The 19,450-nt window shown below is 48.4% G+C and overlaps 1 protein-coding gene across 1 annotated transcript; it reads right to left on the minus strand.

The window, feature by feature from the left end:
- Positions 1–919: 919 nt before the first annotated feature.
- Gm2a (ganglioside GM2 activator) lies at positions 920–11,749 on the minus strand. The gene is made up of 4 exons (XM_075992561.1): positions 11,423–11,749; positions 5,963–6,124; positions 2,762–2,944; positions 920–2,412 (listed from the first exon to the last, which is right to left on the minus strand). The coding sequence occupies exons 1-4, from the start codon at positions 11,501–11,503 to the stop codon at positions 2,257–2,259; spliced, it is 582 nt and encodes a 193-aa protein (XP_075848676.1). The 5' UTR covers positions 11,504–11,749; the 3' UTR covers positions 920–2,256.
- Between the last annotated feature and the right edge of the window lie 7,701 nt (positions 11,750–19,450).

The following is a 19,450-nucleotide window of genomic DNA, read 5'->3' on the forward strand; positions in this document are numbered from 1 at the left end:
AATAAGTATGACAAACATAAGAAGATCTCCTGAGCTAGTAAGGTTCTGTTCTGAACGTGGGCACCGATTTGGTGGTACATGCATATAATCCCAGTGTGCAGGAGGCTGGTACAGAAGGACTGAGTTCCAGGCTAATCTTAATCTCTACCACCCAGTGAGAAACCAAAGCACAAAAGCAGAATGCAAACTAGAAATCAAAAGAGAGCTAGACATGGTGGAGTAGGCCTGTAATCCTGAAGGCAGAAGGAAATCAAGTCTAGAGACATAGGTGTTTGCTATATAAGGGGTTTGAGGCACTCTAGGCTAGAGTAAGACCCCGTCTCAAAATTAAAGAGTGGGGAGGGGCTCAATCAAGTACTTACAAGTGTGAGGCCCTGAGTTCAGATCCCCTGAGCCATGTAAAACCCTGGGTGGGCATGATAGACTACATTTGTCATCCCAGCAATGGTGAGATGTGAGGTGGAGGCAGGCAGACAGATACCTAGGACTCGCTAACCGGACAGCCTGGCTTGCACAGCGAGTTCCAGGTTAATGAGACCCTGTTTCAAACAAAAAGCAGAAACCACCCAAGGGTGTCTTCTAGCCTACACACACACACACACACACACACACATACACACACACACACGAAAAGAAAAAAGAAAAGAAAATGAAGAAATGAAAAGAAGACAAGACAGAATGATGGGAAACTGTAGGTAAAGAAAGTAAAATCGTCCCCTGAGAGCTCAGGCTCACCCTCAGAGCAAAGCAGAAATCCCAGCTACTACTAAGATAAACACAAGCACCCATGTTTGGTGATGCCCGGAGTCCCCTGTACCACCCACCAAGTCCTTCCACAGCAACAGCCCATCACAAACAAACTTCCAAAACACTCAGCCATGCCCAGTGAAGAATGCAACCAAAAAAACGAGGGCACTCGGCAAGTTAAAAAGATTTATTGCCAGCCTAGGCTTCCAGTCCAGAACTCGGGCTGTCTGAGGCCCAGGAAGTTGTCATGGTACAACCTGATGTAGGATCCACTTTCTTCATGGGATCCCTGTTCCACATGGTGGTTTCTGGGGCCCCCCTCCAGTGTGAACCCCTGTATCCTGATGGTGATGAACTCTGAGGTTGGCACAGTGCCCAGCTCTCAGAGACCACCTGGACCTCCTCTAGTGCAGGCTGAGCCCTCTTTGAGGTCAGGCACCGTGGACTTGACCCTGAAGAGGGAAGAGATGATGCCAGGTAACTTGAGACTGAGAAGATGAACAGGTGTGAGAAAGCAGTCACCTGTGAGCCCGAGAGCCCCCAGACAAGTCCTTGTGGCCCCTCTGGCCTGTACAGTATATAAAAAACATTTGTTACCAACAGTTAAAAATTCTAAAATTTCATATAAAAATCTGGGTTTGGAGCCTAAGGGAGAAAAAACATTGTGACTATCTGGCAACATTCTTACATGGCACTTACTGCTCACATTGGACTCCTCCCCCACAGGACTAGATATGCCATTCCAGACCCTGGCCACCTGGCACCAGAGCACATGTGCTATTGGGTTTGGGGTTTGATTCCTTGTCTAGTAGAAGGAATGTCAGCCCACTCCTTGTGTGTGTGTCATGCCAAAAAAGGAAAAGTGAAAGCCATGCCCGGAAGCGATTGCCTTGGCTCTCTAGGCCTTCTGCTTAGCCCTGCAGGCACCTGGGCTTTTACGGAGCTTAGTGGAACATGCCCATCATGACGCCCACCGGGTTTCTGACGCACACCGCCCTGCCTCTCCTGGATCCATCCAGCCCCTGTGGTGGCTAGGCAAACTGGGAAGAGAATATAATTAATCGCGGCAGTAATGGGGGGCAGACTAACATGGATTACCTAAGCCTCTTCGTAGGAGAAGTTTAGGGTGCAATGAGAAAGGTTAATACTGTTATTCTTGTTTTATGTTGGTGACTCAAAAGAAGGGGTCGGGGTGGGGATAACTTCAGGAGGCCAAGGTTGGGTCAGTTTGAACTTAAGATTCCTCAAACATGTTGGCTCCCATTCCTTGACTGTTTTGGATAGGAAAGAAACTCTTAGAAAGTCGTAGGGATGGGGAAGAGCGCGGCTCACAGCCCAGCAGATGGCGGCCAGCCTGGTCCATCCTCCCTCGGGTCAGGTTGCACAATGATTTGCAGAGAGAGAACAGTAGGAGAATGCAGCTAGGGGCGTGCAGGTCTGGGCCCTGGAACACAGAAGAGGAGGCAGGCCTTTCTGGTGCCCCTTCATTCTGTGGTGGCTGCTGCCAGGCTATCTGCCCTTGAGAGAAACAGCCATCTTGAGGCAGCCCAGGCGCTTCCCACCGCTGCTCAGGATACTCTGGATGCGGTAGTTGCCCGTGCTCAGCCAGCTCGGCAGCTCCAGGTCAGGCACTGTGAAGTTGCTCGTGGGCAGTGAATAGGTGCCCTAAGGGGAAGAAGTGAGCCCAGGTCAGGGTAGCCTACCCACCTACAGCTATGATCTGCCACTCTCTCCATTCTGCTAAGAGCCAGGAGTGTTGCCATAGCGCTCTTCCAGGCTGGGTAAGTATAAAGGGCACCAGTGGTCACATCTAAGCACAAAGCTGTCCCATTCCACCAATGGATAAACCAAGGCCCCGGCCTCCAACATAACAGTTCTCATATACCCACAGCAATATGCAGCGTGAGAAGGCCACCCCCCCCCCCCCTCTCTCTCTCTCTCTCTCTCTCTCTCTCTCTCTCTCTCTCTCTCTACTGCAGAGGAGTAGTTAGTACCTTGACACCCCAGTACTCACTTCCTTGAAGGGACAGTGGCAAGGCAGCCCATAGCTGTGCAGGGGCTCCGGACAGGACTCTCCAGGGGGGATGTACAGGTCCAAGAGTTGGCAGAAGTCCTCATAGGTACAGCTGCCTATCTGCTCCACACAAGGGATCTTGACCCAGAAGCCAGCTACTTCCTTCTCCAACACAAGCTCCACCTGCCACAGGATTTGACCAAGGTGACAGTGTGAGCTCCAGAGCACACATTCCTGCTCCTGCTTCTTCAAGTTTCATCTCACAACCAGCTACAATGGGCTCATAGACCAATCTCAGAGTAATCTAGACATTTCCATTGGTTTTTTGGAGACAGGGTCTAGACCAGGATGGCCTTGAATTTACAGTTCCCCTCTGTCTCTTCCTCCAGGGTAGGATTTGGCTGGGGGGATGTTCACACTGAGTCCCAGTATTCACCCTTCCTGAGAGTGTGGTGGGCATGGATCATCAAATGTCCCTTCTCTCTGACCCACAAACCATCTTCCAGTTGTCACTATCCAATGCCACTGTCCACTGGCTGGCTGAATGTGGCACATGTCCTGGGTGGGCCCGCCATCCAGTCTCAGTTATAGGGTCTTTCTCTCTGTTGGCTGCTTCTGGTTCACATTTTCTCTGTTGCAGCACAGATGACAGGGTAATACATGGAAACACGGCTAGGCACAGCAGTGCACAGCTCCTGGTACCCTGGAGGAACTGCAAGTTCAAGGCCAGCCTGGACTACACATCTAGCCCCTGTCTCAAACAAACCAATGGAAATGTATGGGGAGTTACTCTGAGGCTGTCTATGAGCCTTATTGTGGCCGGTTACAGGAGCTGAATGACCTCCCCAGACTCACCTGGATGAGAAAGCTAGAATGATCTTCCCACTGCCAAGCTACCCTGATCCCACTCCTGTTCTAATGACTGCCTACCTGACTGCGGAGAGCAGCCAGGACTCCCAGGCAAACAGCCCAGTTGCACTAGGCACATGCAGAAGATTAACTCTATAAGTTGTCATATAGGCCAGTTGTCTCTCAGAGCCAGGATGGTGTGTGTGTGTGTGTGTGTGTGTGTGTGTGTGTGTGTGTGTGTGTGTGTTCTCAGGCACCCTCCACTTTGGTTTTTAATTCAGGGTCTCTCACTGATTCATCCAGACTGATTTGCCAGGGATTCCCCCATCTCTACCTCCTCAGGTCCAAGTGCACACTACATCACGCCTGGTTTTTTACAGGGGTACTGGGGATTGAATACAAGTCCTAATGCTTGCACAGGAAGCATGTTATCAGCTAGGCCATCTCCCAAACCCGGAAGCCACAGTCTTCAAATCCCCTTCAAGATGCTAGCAACTGCCAGTCTCAGCTTCGCTTTATTTTGGGGTTTCACTTTGTGTTGTTTGGATTTTGGTGTTTTTGAGGCAGGATTTTATGTGGCCAAAGCTGGTCTGAAACTTGCTGTATAACAGAAAATGACCACGACTTCCCAATCCTCCCGCCTCCACCTCCCAGATGCTGGGATTAGTTACAGTTGTGGGCCATCACCCTGGCCGAGGTTCCACTTCTGAGAAATAAATCTTGGTTTGGTCCTTATTCCTCCAGACTCCACTAGACCCAGGCTCCTGCCCGCATCTTCAAATGCCCTCGTGTCAAGAGTCCTGGCTGAGAGAGGGTGATGTCAGCATGGCCTGACTCCTGCTTGCCTCACTGAACTGCTCTATTAACTAATATGAATCCACCCTGATTGCACAGCACCCTTTTCCCCAGCCTGCCTTCTCCTCTGGGCAAGCCTATTCCTCCTCAGATCAGGAAGAGCCAGAGGGCCTGGTTGGAAGGTTAATTCTGCCCCTGAGGGAGTCGGTCAACTTCCTTCAGTATCTACTTCCTCAGCTCCCAGAGTGGGGGGGTGTTTTATACAGTATCTACCTCTTTCTTGAGACCCCCTTCATAGGGTCTGCCCTGCACAGAGGTTCTCCCCAATTTTTGTTTTGTTTTCTGAGATAGGGTCTCACTATATAGCTCTAGCTGTCCTGGAACTCACTATAAACATACAGGTTAGCCTCAAACTCACAGTGATCTACTTGCCTCTGTGCCAAGTGCTGGGGATTAAAGGTGTGTGCCACTCACTAGTCTCAGTTTTAGACCAGGGAGACAGGCACTGCCAGCAGGACTCCGGCCTCTGTCTTGGGTTGGCAGGCACTTCCTGAGGCCCTTAGCTACCCTCTCCTAACATGGGTCATTATTCCTCCACTTGGACAGGATTGTTTCTGGATTTCATATCATAAGGAAACCAATCCACTAGGGTCACGAATCTAAGAGTCAGCAGGGCCGTGGTGGTGCACATCTTTAGTCCCAGCACTTGGGAGGCAGAGGCAGGTGGATCTCTGAGTTTGAGGCCAGTTTGGTCTACAGAGTGAGGCTCAGGACTGCCATGGTTACAGAGAAATCTCATCTCAAAAAAATAAATTAATTAAAAATAAGTGAGGCTAGGGAAAGATAAAGTGCCTGGCAGGCAAGCATGAGGCCCTGAGTTGTTATTATTATTGCATACACAATAATAATAAATAAATAAAATTAATGTGAAGCTACATGATCATGAAAGCATAAATAGAACATTATAAGGACAAATCCTAGCCTTGTACAGTGTCTCCAAATTGATCACGTTGTCTCGTTAGTACAAGTGTGTGACGATTCTGACAGGGTCCATAACAGCCAACAATAACTAGCAATTGAGGAGTTAGACTACAAGATCTATAAACCAGGGGGTGGTGGCACACGCCTTTAATCCCAGCACTCGGGAGGCAGAGGCAGGTGGATCTCTGTGAGTTGTAGCCTGGTCTACAAGAGCTAGTTCCACGGCAGTTAGGACTATTACACGGAGAAACTCTATCTCGAAAAAAAACAAAAACAAAACAAACAAAAAAAGACATCTATAAGAAGTTAGGCATGGTGGCACATGCCTGTAATGCCAGTCCACAGGGGGTGATGGCAGAAGATTTAGAAGTTCAAGGCCATCCACAGTTACAAAAAGAAAGAAAAATATAGAAAGAAAGACATCTATAAGAAGCTAGGCATGGTAGCAGGTTCATAGAGATGAACCTGGCAAGTCTGTGAATTCTGAAATCCTTCACACCCCCTTGGGTGTGCACCTCCTTCAGTGCCTGCCGGCTGCCCACTCCCTGCATCTCTTCCCCCTAGCCCAGGGCTCACCTTCTGAGGAGAAACGAGGGGGACGGTGGTCTTGCCCTCAGCACTGACAATCACATCTCCAGGAACGACGATGGGGTCAGGTTGGAGTGTCAGGCTTTTGAGCACTGCAGGGTCCTTTCCTTCATCACAGTTATCCCAGGAGAAGCTGCTGAGTCGGGGAAGCTAGGGAAACCAGACACAAAGGCGGAAGTGAAGGAAAAGAAGCTTTTAGGCCTGCACGCACCCTTCTGAGCCCCATGGTAACAGTTACACTCCTCTGACCCATTCTTCAGGCAGGACTCCCAGGGCAGCCTCCCAAAGCGTGAGATGAAGGTCCATTAAACAGACCTTGAACTTCAAAATGAAAGGGGCTGGGATGTAGCTCTGTTGGTAGACTGCTTGTGTGGCCTATTGGAAACCTTAGGCTCCATCCCCAGCACTGCACAAACCCAGTGTGGTGGCAGAGGCAGCGCTTGGGTGGTGGAGGCAAAGCATTCGGAATTAAGATAATCTTCAACTAGATAGCCCATCACAGGCCAGTCTGAATGCATAAGACCCTGTCTGGGGCAAGGGAGGGGAAACTTAGCTGAGTGTGGTGGTGTAAGCCCGAATGTAAGCACTCGGGTTGAGGCAAGATGATGGAATGTTTGTGGTCCCTCTAGATCAGCCTAGGCTACAAGGAAAGAAGGAAGGATGGATTGAAGGAAGGAGGAAGGAAAGGTGGGAGGGAGAGGGGAGGGAGAAAGATCCTACCTCTGGCTAAAGAAGTACTGGCAGTTGAGGGGAATTCCTTATTTGTGTGTGGAGGGGAGTTACTCATAGTAGCCCTCGCCCTAAGTCATGCACACATGAGCAGCACTAATTGGATCCACTGGGTTATTATATTAAAAGGAAGGAGATGAAGCTGGTAGCAGATGTACTGGGCAGTTGGAGGGGAAGGTGTGGGATTGTACTGGAGATGATCTAAATAAATACATTGTACATAAGCTACCAATGAATAAATTAAATATTCTTTTAAAAATGGAATTAACCCCACCTAGCTTTGGGGGTTCTTCCTCTGATTCCCCACTCTCCTGCCACCCATTTCTTTCCAGCCAGTTTTAGGTCAGGACAGGACAAGCTCCTGGAAGAGTCACCCTTGTATTGAGCCTGGTCATGTCCCACCCCATGTCCAATCCAAGGCTAGCAACAATGGGGAACACACTAACCCGGGGGTGGGGAACAACAGTAACCCAAGTCTCAACCTTTGGGGAACAAACAGGACCCACAGGACGAGACCTACAGGGGTCCCTCAATGTTGAGCAATCCCAGGAAGTGACTTTCCCATCTTGCAAGCACATTCTTACTCCCCTATCATGAACCACACCAGATCCCCAACCTGAGTCACCCACGACTCCTCTTACAGAAGCCCTTTCCTGACCTTCCTCCATGTGCCCCAGGTCCACCTCATGTGACCATCCTCACCCCAGGACCTCAGGATCTAGAATTCATCCCACACCTCCCTTCCCCTCTCCATCTCTCCTTTCATGCACACTCACAGGCCTCAGGCCACCCACAAGGATCCTCAGCACTGCCATCATCCACGCGCGGGCTTTGGAAATCCTGCACCCCAGCCTGGTCTCCATCTTAACACACCCATAAGCCATCAGGACCCAAGGAACACCTGATCCAAGCTAGGCCACAGCTTCTCTCTGCCCGATCTTGGAATTAAGACACAAGAAACTGAGACCCTATGACATGAGGCTTGGCACTATCTTGGGTCCAAAGTTGTAATCTGGGTTCCAAACATGTACACCTGTGACTCAACACCAAACTCAAGTTGAAGACGCGAGGTTAAGACCTCTTCTGTCCTATGGAAAAGGGACACAGAGTCAGACACCGTATGATCTACGACAGCACTGAAGGAGACAGGCATGGTGACATAACTCTCGCACTTGGGGGTCTGAGGCAGGGGATTTCAAGTTTGAAGCCAGTTTGGGCTACACAGTGAGACCCTGTCCTTAAAACAGAAGAAAAAGCAATATAAAATCAGGCATGGGGCACAAGGCCTATAATCCCAGCAGCACTCGTGAGGGGGAAACAAGCTCAGTAGTTTAAAGTCATCCTCAAGTACACAGTGAGTTCGGTGACAGCCTGGAGTGCTATTCAGAAAAACTAGACTCCAGTCAGACAGACCTGGGTTGAAATCACAGCCTGGCACACATACTGCCTTGGAATCCTGACTTCCACACCTTCTAAGTGGAAGCCCTTATAGCTTCCTCTCAGGGCTGTTGCAAAAAGGTGAGAACACATATATAAGAACTCATGTCATGGTGTCAGGCACCGAGCATGAGCTGGCTCACTGAATGACAGCCATGTGCCCTCCTGGCCTCTGTTTCCTGCCACCAGCTCCTTAAGATCCCCGGGAGCCTGTTAAACTCCATGTTCAAGCTTCCTGGCATGGGCTTCTGCTCCCTGGAATGAAAGGCCACACTGTGACTAAGAAAGGCAGGGCCAGGGTAGGTACCAGCAGATATTTTACTCAAACTTCATTCCACAAGTATTTATGGAGCAACTATTTCAGGCCCTGAACTAAGGGCTATGTAAACAATAGAAGCAGTCAGTCCTGCCCAGCCTTGTGTGGCTGATTGTCTAATGTAAATAAACATCACCCAGGCTGGCAGTGTAACTCAGAGGTAGAGAGCTTGCCTAGCATGCCTGAGGCTCTGGGTTCAAACCCGAGTACCAAAGGTTAGAAAAAGGAAGAGAGAAAGGCAGGGAGGATGGGAGGATCCGGAAGGTGTGGGGAGTAACTCAGGTATTACTGAGGGTGGTTAAGAGGGGACACTTAAGATGCTCTTTCTGGATGAGAAGTCAGCCATTGCTACAGAGAAGCACAAGCCAAGATCCCGGGGAAGAAATTCAGCTGGTTGAGGTACTGCAGAAAGACCAAAAGACTAGCCATGTTGGATGAGGGACCTGGCTGATACTGGAGGGGTAGTAGGCTCATTTACGATAGGCCCTCACGGCTCACATTCAAGAGAACCAACTAGCCGTGGTGCAATAGAACACCTTCAGAAGAAAGTATTATGCTTGGAAGAGAAGGGTGGAGGGGATGGTCATAAGACCAAGTGAAAAAAAAATGGCTGAGTAGTAACCTGGGCTAAAATAGCGGGAGGAGGGTCTGCTTCCCCCAAATCAGCAGCCTGATTCGCACTGAAGATTGATTTTGGGCATAGGGAAGTTTCCAGAGTGCCCTTTTAGAATCCTCCACCCTCTCCTGAACACCTCTTCACCCAGCCCTAGGAGTTTCTCACAAGGTGTTTGCCTACTGGCAGGGAGGGCCTGGGCAGCAGCAGCAGCTATAATGCATTCCAGCACCTGAGTCCAGGCTCACGGGGAAAGGGAGGATGGAGATCAACGGTGCCTACCTGGGAGATGTCACCCCCAGCCTAGACCAAGACACAGGAAGAACAAGCCAGAACGTGACAACAGAAAGATGTGGCTACATAAGCAGAAGATAGGGCCAACTACGGGCATAGGTTAAGGTCACATACCTGCTGCTGCCGCTCTCCCTAGCAGGTGCCTCTGGCATGGTAACTAAGCCCTGGAGGGTCAACTTCCGCACTGTGCAAATGGGCACAACTATGTCTTCTGCAAGGACGGTGGCCAGAATTAAAAAGTCTGTACACAGAAAGCAACAGGACTCAGCTCCTAAAGAGGGCCAAGCTCATTTAAAGAGTGGGACGATGTGACAGGGATGACAATATGGTACCCCGAGCAGGTGCTGGGACAGAAAGAGGACATTCATGGAAAACTGATGAGACCCAAATAAAGGCTGGTTCAGTTCACACTGGCTCCGTGGTTTTAAGGAGCATACACTGATAATCTGGGACACTAACAAGGGCAATTAGGTAAATACATGAAATTCAATCCTATCCTTATGAATTACTCCAAAATTAAGATCATTAGACAAGTTCCCTGTAACCCCAGCAATTGGGAGATAGAGGCAGGAAGGTCAGAGATCAAGGACATCCTTAATAACATACAGAGTTTTACGCTGGCTGGGGCTACAGAAACCCTGTAACAGTCCTAGCTGTCCTGGAACTCACTTTGTAGACCAGGCTGACCTCAAACTGGAAAGATCCGCCTGCCTCTGCCTTCCATGCACACCACCACCGCCTGGCTGAAAAGAAATGTTTAAAGGGGAATATAAAGCTCAACCCATAGCACACAGTAGGTATACAATAAGTGATACCCACTATATAACACAGAGTCTAGTAATTGCCTCCTATCTGCCTGGCACAGCTACTGTCTCCACATCCCAGGGTCACAAGATCAGTCAACAATACAAGAGGAAGCCAGGGCTCCGGGAGTCTCACTCCTCACTCACTGGTCACTCCACAGCCTCCACCAGCCCATGACTGCAAAGTCAGGTTCTGAGCACATAAGCCTACAGAGAAGACATAGATGGCAGAAGGTAAGGTTCAAAAGGAACATTCACCGAGACATCTTGAGTAAGTCCCTAATGGACAGAAGGAAGTTGGTGCCTACAAAGCCTCCAAATTGGCTTTCTGAGCTCCAGAAGTTAAATGGTACCCTCAGGCAAAGCACATAGGAGAGATATCCTCGGGGCCCAGTCTCTAACTGGGCTCTACCTCACAAGGCAGCTGCCGAGGACTCTAAGAGTCAAGCTGCCTAGCCTCTGGGCAAATGAAGTCAAAAGGTCCTTCCTCCCACTTCCTGCCTCCAGACTAAACAAGACTAAAGCCGTGCTGGCCTCAACCGTACTACTCTTTTGCATTCCACAAAATTATCTCCTTCATGAAAGCCCCCACCCTGTGCTGGCATCACACCCATTTTACAGACAGCAGACCAAGGCTCAGGTAATCCACAATCAACAACAGAAGAGGAATCAGAAGTCACCGCCCCCACCACCACTTTCAGTCTCTCTCTTTACCGCTCCAGGCTTAGACAAATCTCCCTGAAGGGGCAGGAGGAAGAGGATCTGGAGGACTAGGATTTACCCCTTTTGGCCACAGCAAACGGCAATGGAACTGGGCTTTTTACTCAGAATGACCAAACTTCCCTTTCCCAGGGGTATGCAGCACAGGAGTAGAAGAGAGACTTGGGAAGTGAAAGATTTGGGGGTGGAGGGAGCCTCAGTAGCTCACAACCAGGAACAGCGGGATCCCACGGCTGATTCTCAGTCCCTTGGTGGCCAAATTTGGATCTCGGGGTCTGATTCAGCCGTCCCACCCGCAAGAAGACCTCCGAGTCAAGCAGAAAACAGGGGGAAAGACCAGTGGATAATGCAGCGAGTCACAGACTGAGAACCTGGGCCTGAGGCCAGTGCGATTGCACTGCTGCTTTGCACCCAAAAAGGATGGTACAGAAGCGATCGGAGGAGACGAGTCCCTCCGAACAATCGGAAGCAAACAGCCCTTGGCTGCAGCAGAGGGTCTGTTTCAGGAACGCAACTCCAGGGTTTGGGACACTCACGCGCTTCGGGCCGAGGCGCGCAGGGGCGGCGGGGACCGCGAGCAGCAAGCCCAGCACGAGTAGCAGCGGTACACGATGCATGACGACGAAGGCCCTCACGGTCGAGCTAGAAACTGCCGCTCACAGGTGCCTTTAAAGCCCGCAGGTCTCACTGCAAAGCCGGGCCCGCGCTCAGCGCTCCGCCCCGCGCTGCCCAGATTGCAGGCCCCAGGAGGGACTTCTCCAGCCACGCCCCCAGAACCGCCCGCTTCAGCCCCACCCTCAACGGCCTACCGCAGGGGCAGAGCCAGCGGAGCAAGGGGCGGAGCTGAGTGCCCAGGACAAAACAGGCTCTGCGAGAGGCGGGGCCGATTGAGGGCGGAGCTGAGGGAAGGGGCGAGGCTAAAAGGTCGGGGAAGGGTCGAGCACAAGGGGCGGGACTGCGTGAGGGGTGTGGCTAAGAGGGGGCGGGGCCGAATGTAGAGAAGCAGTTATCAACCCGCGGATGGGGCGGGGCTGAGTACCGGGGCGTGGGGAAGATGGGCGGGGCCTTATGGGGGCGGGGCGAAGCGCTGGGGTGGGTCCGTAGCCTTCAGAAGGCTTCTATCTCCTTGAGGTTCTGATTATTTTTTCCCTCCCAGATTTTTATCTGTACAAATACAAAGGCCCCTGCCAGTTTCCCGCTTCTACCATACCCCGTGACTCCTGGCATCTGACTTTTAACAACTTTTGCTAAGCCCCTGAGGCTTTTTGAGGGTCAGAGATTGGCCTCATTAGTCCGGAGGAAACATCTGCGCTTGGGGTTGAACTGAGAGTACAGTGGGGTTTACCGAGATCCGCGATCTTTTGCTAAAACATTACCAAAGTTTAATATCCAAAGCACAAACAAAATACCAGAAATGTCAATGTTGAGAGGACAGAGATAGCGCACTTTGCCACCGCAGCAGCCTGAGGCGTTCGAGATCTCCACTAGGACCAAACCCCGTGGACTTCGTCGCTGAAAGGAATTTCAGGACTAGCTGCATGGTGAAGCAGAGCTGGTGGTTTTATTAAAAATATTTGAATGTAGATTTAAGCATGTGGTTTATGAGACAAAAATGGTGCTCGGAAGAAAGTTAAGACACACTGGAGGGTTGATTGGCCTTCTCAAAGACTCGCATTTCAAGAGTCTTCTCACAAAAGATTTGTAGAACTTTAAGACAATTCTAAAGCCATTTCTGACAACTCTCAGTACTTCCCCTCCTTCCCTGGGAACCAAGGACATAACAGCTATGCATACACGTACTGAGATGTTGGGAACTTTCCATCTCCCTGAATAGGGGCAAGATAACCCTTAGATGTTGACTCAGTTACTGATGTTTTGACTTAGTCCCTGGCAAAGTGACCCTCAGAAGTTTCCCTTTAGCTCATCTGATCTGGCAACCACTCTCCAGCCAATTGTTGGTAATAGCCCTTTTGAATAAGCCAATCATAATAGTTAAAGAACAACCCCCAGACACCCCTTCCTTCTGGGGTTTTTCCCTTTAAAAATAGCCTGTACCAGACATTCAGGGTCTTCTAGCCTCCCGACTGCTGGAAGACCCTGTCATGACAGAATTAATAAAATCCTCATGCTTTTACATCAGCTGTGATATGAGAGATGGTCTCTTGGGGTGACTCCTCCTCCTCGGTGATTGGACGCTAGGGTTCAACAGATTTAGGAAGCTTTTTGGAATTCTATTTCTGGGAACCCGATCCTCGTTTCTTTATTTGATAACTAAGGTTGTAGGTGGGATCCAGAAGTGTCTTGGGCAGGGTTCCAAGCTGGTCGGCTAAAATCAGAAGCCCCTGAACTTGCACAAGGGGCTGAGTGCATGTGCTTCTTGGTAAGTGGATTTTCTAGTAAAATTGCTAGAAAATTGTAGACTTATATCTAGGAGTGGGGGTTGGCGCCTTAGGCCATAGGTAATTCTGCTGGCGTTCTTGCTTTTCTGCTCCAACCAGATTCCAGGTGAAGGGGCTTCTTTTTCCTTATCTTCCCCTATTTTTCCCTATCTTTCTTTTTTATTGCTTTTTTTTTTTTGGTTTTTTTCAAGACAGGGTTTCTCTGTGGTTTTTTTGTTTTTTGTTTTTTTGTTTTTGTTTTTGTTTTGTTTTTTTTTTTGGAGCCTGTCCTGGAACTAGTTCTTGTAGACCAGGCCGGTCTCGAACTCAGAGATCCGCCTGCCTCTGCCTCCTGAGTGCTGGGATTAAAGGCGTGCACCACCATCGCCCGGCTTTTTATTACTTTTTATTGATATTTATTGAGCTTTACATTTTTCTCTGCTCCCCTCCCTGTCTCTCCCCTTTCCCCTTCAATCCTCCCCCAAGGTCCCCATGCTCCCAATTTGCTCAGGAGATCTTGTCTTTTTCTACTTTCTACTTCCCATGCAGATTATATCTATGTAAGTCTCTCTTAGTGTCCACATTATTGTCTAAGTTCTCTGGGATTGTGGTTTGTAGGCTGGCTTTCTTTGCTTTATGTTTAAAAACCACCTATGAGTGAGTACAAGTGAAAATTATCTTTCTGTGTCTGGGTTACCTCACTCAAAATAAAGTTTTCTAGCTCCATCCATTTGCCTGCAAAATTCAAGCTGTTGTTATTTTTGTCTGCTATATAGTACTCCATTGTGTAAATGTACCACATTTTTCTTATCCATTCTTCAATCGAGGGGCATTTAGGTTATTTCCAGGTTCTGTCTCTGACAAACAAAGCTGCTATGAACATAGTTGAGCACATGTCCTTGTGGCACGATTGAGCATCCTTTGGATATATACCCAAAAGTGATATTATTGGGTTTTGAGGAAGGTTGTTTTCTAATTTTCTGAGAAATTGCCACACTGACATCCAAAGGGGTTGTACCAGCTTGCATTCCTACCAGCAATGCAGATGTGTTCCCTTTTCCCCACAATCTCTCCAGCATAAGTTGTCATCAGTGTTCTTGATCTTGGCCATTCTTACAGGAATAAAATGGAATCTCAGAGTTGTTTTGATTTGTATTTTTCTGGTGAACATTTCCTTAAGTGTCTTTCAGCCATTTTAGATTCCTCTGTTAAGGGTTCTCTGTTTAGGTCTGTACTCCTTTTATTTTTATTGGATTATGTGATCTTTTGGTGTCCAATTTCTTGAGTTCTTTGTATATTTTGGAAATCATACCTCTGTCTGATGTGGGGTTAGTGAAGATCTTTTCCCATTCTGTAAGCTGTTGTTTTGTCTTGTTGACCGTGTCCTTTGCTTTACAGAAGCTTTTCAGTTTCAGGAGGTCCCATTCATTAATTGTTTCTCTCAGTGTCTGTGCTGCTGGGGTTATATTTAGGAAGTGGTTCCCTGTGCCAATGTGTTCAAGTGTACTTCCCACTTTCTCTTCTATAAGGTTCAGTGTGGCTGGCTTTATGTTGAGGTCTTTGATCCATTTGGTCTTGAGTTTTGTGTATGGTGATAGATACGGGTCTATTTTCATTTTTCTACATGTTGATATCCAGTTATGCCAGCACCACTTGTTAAATATGCTTTCTTTTTTCCATTTGATATTTTTTTGCTTCTTTATCAAATATCAGATGTTCGAAAATGTGTGGATTGATATCCGGGTCTTCTACTCAGTTCCATTGGCTCTCCTGTCTGCTCTTATGCCAATACCAGTCTGTTTTCAGTACTGTAGCTCTGTAGTAGAGTTTGAAGTCAGGGACTTTGATGCCTCCATAAGTATTTTTTTTTTTTATTGTACAGGATTGTTTTGGCTATCCTGGGTTTTTTGCTTTTCCATATGAAGTTGAGTGTTGTTCTTTCGAGGTCTTTGAAGAATTTTGCTGGGCTCTTGATGGCATTGCATTGAATCTGTAGATTGTTTTTTGGGAAGATTGCCGAGAAAGTTTTAATTACTATGCCTTAGAGATCCCTAAACAAAGCGTGACCTGCAATGCTGCAGGCCATTGTTTATGGGAGACAGAAAGTCATGTGTTGTTTTTCTCTTCCCTAAACAAGTTTGTTTGACCCTTCGACACCAGAAGTGCTTGATCACATGTTGGCAGGAGGTTCGCAGAAAATATGTCAGGATATGCATTTGCCCCAGACTGGATGTAAGCTGGAGGTGTAGCAGGATGTATGCCTTCCCCTGAAGGACCTGATGGGAAATGAAGTGAATTATGGGTTTTCCTCCTTAAGCCCTTGCAAAGCTTGATTCGAGCCATTTCCCGGGAACCTGGGTATGGACCTGGCCAGAGCCCATCCACCTGGCCAGTGTTTAAGTAAAACTTGCCTCAAATTTGGTTTAGTTTAAAACCACAGTTTAGTGGTAGTGGCCTCCATCCATGTGATTAATGGCATTCCCATAACCCCAGCACTCTTGAGCCTCCTGCCTCCAGTTCCCCAAAACTTTACTTCATTTTGGGTTTTTTGTCTTGGTCTGGTCTTTTGCTTTTTTGAAACAGAATCTCACTATGTAACTCTAGCTGGCCTCAAACTTGCTATGAGGACCAGGCAGGCCTCGAACTCACAAAAATCCACCTACCTCTGTCTTCTCAAGTGTTGGGATTAAGAGCCTGCACCACCTTGCCGCCCAGCTTCTCTTATTTGCACTCACCATTCATACTTAATCTTTTGAGGTCAGATAACAGACCTTATCGCTAAGTCATGTGTTGGTGTGCTTTTATAATCCCAGCACTCCAGAGGCTGAGGTAGATTGCCAGGAATGTGAAGCCAGCCTGGGCTACACAGTGAGTTACGGGACTGAGATAATGGGTACTTTTCCAAGACACAATTGTTTCGTCTGTGATGATGGGGGTCTCGACTTTAAGCAAAGTCAAAGAAATAAAGTGTTACCGTTATCTGTTTTCTTTTTTATTTATGTATACGAGTGTTTGCCTATGTGTCTATATGTACACAAGGTGCCCGTTCAGGAGATGACACTGGATCCCTTGAAACTGGCATTACAGATGCCTGCAAGCCACCATACGGATGCTGAAAACCAAACCCAGGTCCTCTGGTCCTCCGCAAGAACAGTCAGTGCCTTAACCATTGAGACATCTCTCCCGCCTCGTCTTTTGTTGTTGTTTTAGGATTCTGTTTTCTCTTTGAACAATGTTGATTATACTTATCTTCTTGCAACTGTGAAAATCTAAAGGATGTTTCCCCAACTCTCCTCCCACCTCGCTTTTATTTGTTGGCAGGGGGTCAGGGCTCTTGCGTGCACACATATGGAGGTCGGAGAAGAACTTGTGAGAGACCAGGTGGGGCTTGGGAAGCAAACTCTTGTCAGATTAGCAGCAAGCGCTTCTAACCACTGAACCATCTTGTTGCCCCACCCCATCCCCCGCCCCTCCTCCTCCTCCTTTTTCTTCTTCTGTTTTTTAAGACAGGGTCTTACCCTGTAGTTCTGGCTGTCCTGGAACTCACCACTTAGACCAGGCTGGCCTTGAATTCACAGAGATCCACCTGTCTCCCAAGTGCTGGGATTAAAGGCGTGCGCCACCACCATGAAAGGCATGGTCTCACTATATAATTCAAGCTAGCCTAGAATTCAAAACATAGCCCAAGCTGACCTAGAACAGGGAGCACTCTTCCTGTCTCAGCCTCCCAAGCACTGGATTCCAGACCCAAGTTACCACACTCAGCCACCTAATCATTTTTTGTTAATTTGTTTCCAAAGTTCCCGTTACATTTATCCACTCATTTATTTATTTGTGTGTATACACCTGTGTATGTGAGTGTGTGTTTAGCACTAGAAGAGAGGTGAAATGTATCTCAGTGATAGAGGGCTTACGGGGCGTGAGTAAACCCTGGGTTTTAGGGAGTGACTACTAGGATTTATCTCAGTGGGATATCTGTTATTTACCTAGTTTTAGAGAAAAAGAAAAACAGAGACTCTGAAACAGGGTAGGCTTTCCCAAGGTCACTCAGCAGCAGGGCCCAAAATTCTGGCCTCACAGCTCAGCCACACTGGGGGGGAGGGAGAAACCACAAAGCAAAAAAAGGAGAACAAGACCTTCTTCATCTCAAAGAATAGCCTGTACCCTGAGAGCGACTGGAGGCCTGACAGTGCCTCTGGGGAGTGTTGGGACAGATTGGGCAGGCCAGACAGGGTAGGGAAGGAATCTTGGGAACAGTGCCCCTCAGTCTCAGCAGCCAAGTAGGATGTGCCTGTGTCATGGGACATGGCTTTGATTCCGAGTCTTATCCCACTAGCGCCTTCTCTGACACTGACGTACTCACTTTGGGTTATACCCTAGCATCATGTGGGGAGCCCCAGTACCCTGGGGTGGCAACCACCTCTTGGCACCTTTTCTAATTCCCTAGAAGGTTCCAGTAGCTTCCTATCCTTACAACCCACTGTTCTATAGAACTAAAGTGTATGCAGAGTACCCACGGACTCATTAAAAAACGCAGTGAGCCAGCCTGGTGGTGGCTCACCTTTAATCCCGAAACTCCGGAGGCAGAAGCAGGTGGATCTCTGTGAGTTCAAGGATAGTTTGTTTGGTCTGCAGAGTGAGTTCCAGGATAGACAGGGCTACACAAAGAAATCCTGCCTTGAAAAACATAGAAGAAAACCAAAACCAAAAAGCAGGATCATGGCCTTCTCCTCTCCCCGCCACGTCTTATGCCCACGCCCTCACATCAGTGCAGAGTCATCTGGAAAAAATGTCACTTTGTTCTAAACTCCCAGTCTAGGCCGGGTGGTGGTGGTGGTGGTGGTGGTGGTAGCGCATGCTTTTAATCCCAGCACTTGGGAGGCAGAGACAGGCAGATCTCTGTGAGTCTGAGGCAGACCTGGTCTACAAGAGCTAGTTCCAGGATTGTAACACAGAGAAACCCTGTTTTGAAAAACAAAAAACCAAAACAAAAAGCTCCCAGACTATTGGACTGGATACTGTGAACTTTGTTCACACCAACTTGAGGAAAAACAACAGGCAGCCCTATGTGGTCAGTGAATTAGCAGGTCGTCAGAGCAGTGCTGAATCCCAGGAGGCTGGTAGAACTGTGACTCAAGTTCCCAGAGTTGCAGGTGGTGGGACCCACAGTCGTAGCCATGGTGCCTTTGGAAGTATGTGTCGGGGAGGGGAGGCTGTATGTTTGTTGGCACCACAGAAAAGGAACGGAACCAAAAAGGAGATTGACAGCCTTACCAGGTTTGACAGCTCTAAACGTCCTTGGTGGTGGAAGATAAAGTTGAAGGTTGAAGATAAGATGCAATGAGGAAAAAAATGCAGCAAGCCATTTAGCAATCTGGATGGAGCCCAATAATTTGCATTTTAAAAAAAATCACATAGCTTCCCTAGGCCCAGCCCTGTGGCTCACACCTGTAATTCCAGCAAGTAGGAGGTGGAAGCAGGAAGATGGGAGTAAGTTCAGGACATCCTTGACTACATTGAGATTAAGGCCAACCTGGGCTATGTAAGATTTTATCTCAAAAAAAAAAAAAACCCAACAAATATAAATACCCCCACCATGAGCCAGTGTCACCAGCCAGTACTCAACACCCCAGTTTCAGTAGTATCGAGGCTCAGGAAATATTACCCAAGGTATGGAGCACATTGTGTGCTGGGCACTTTTAGCTGAAGGACACTGGAAGACCTTCAGATCTGCCTGACTCCTCTCCTGCCCTTCTTCTGCTCAGCACCTTGCTCAAATCCAAGCTAGGAACCTAAAATAGTCTCCTACCCAAGGCAAACCCTAGAAGCCAGGACCCATCTTCCTCAAAGCCAACCATAAAACCTAGGACTGCAACTGTCCCTTTCCCCTGCCTTCCGACAGAGCAGCTCAGCACACACAGGTCTCCAACCTGCCTTATTTGAAAGTGGATCATAAGATCCTCATTCTGGAATAGGTCTTTCCCCACATGGGGAGGACAGAATGACTGACACACACACACACACACACGCATACACACACACACACACACACACACACAGAGAGAGAGAGAGAGAGAGAAAACACTGATATCTGAGTAGGCCTTTCAGAGTCTCCCCATCTCAGTCTATCACTTGACATGGAAGTAAAAACTTTACATTGGTATGAATGTTGGTTTACTGATACAA

This window comes from Microtus pennsylvanicus, chromosome 11, assembly GCF_037038515.1.
Source record: "Microtus pennsylvanicus isolate mMicPen1 chromosome 11, mMicPen1.hap1, whole genome shotgun sequence".
Taxonomy (NCBI): domain Eukaryota; kingdom Metazoa; phylum Chordata; class Mammalia; order Rodentia; family Cricetidae; genus Microtus; species Microtus pennsylvanicus.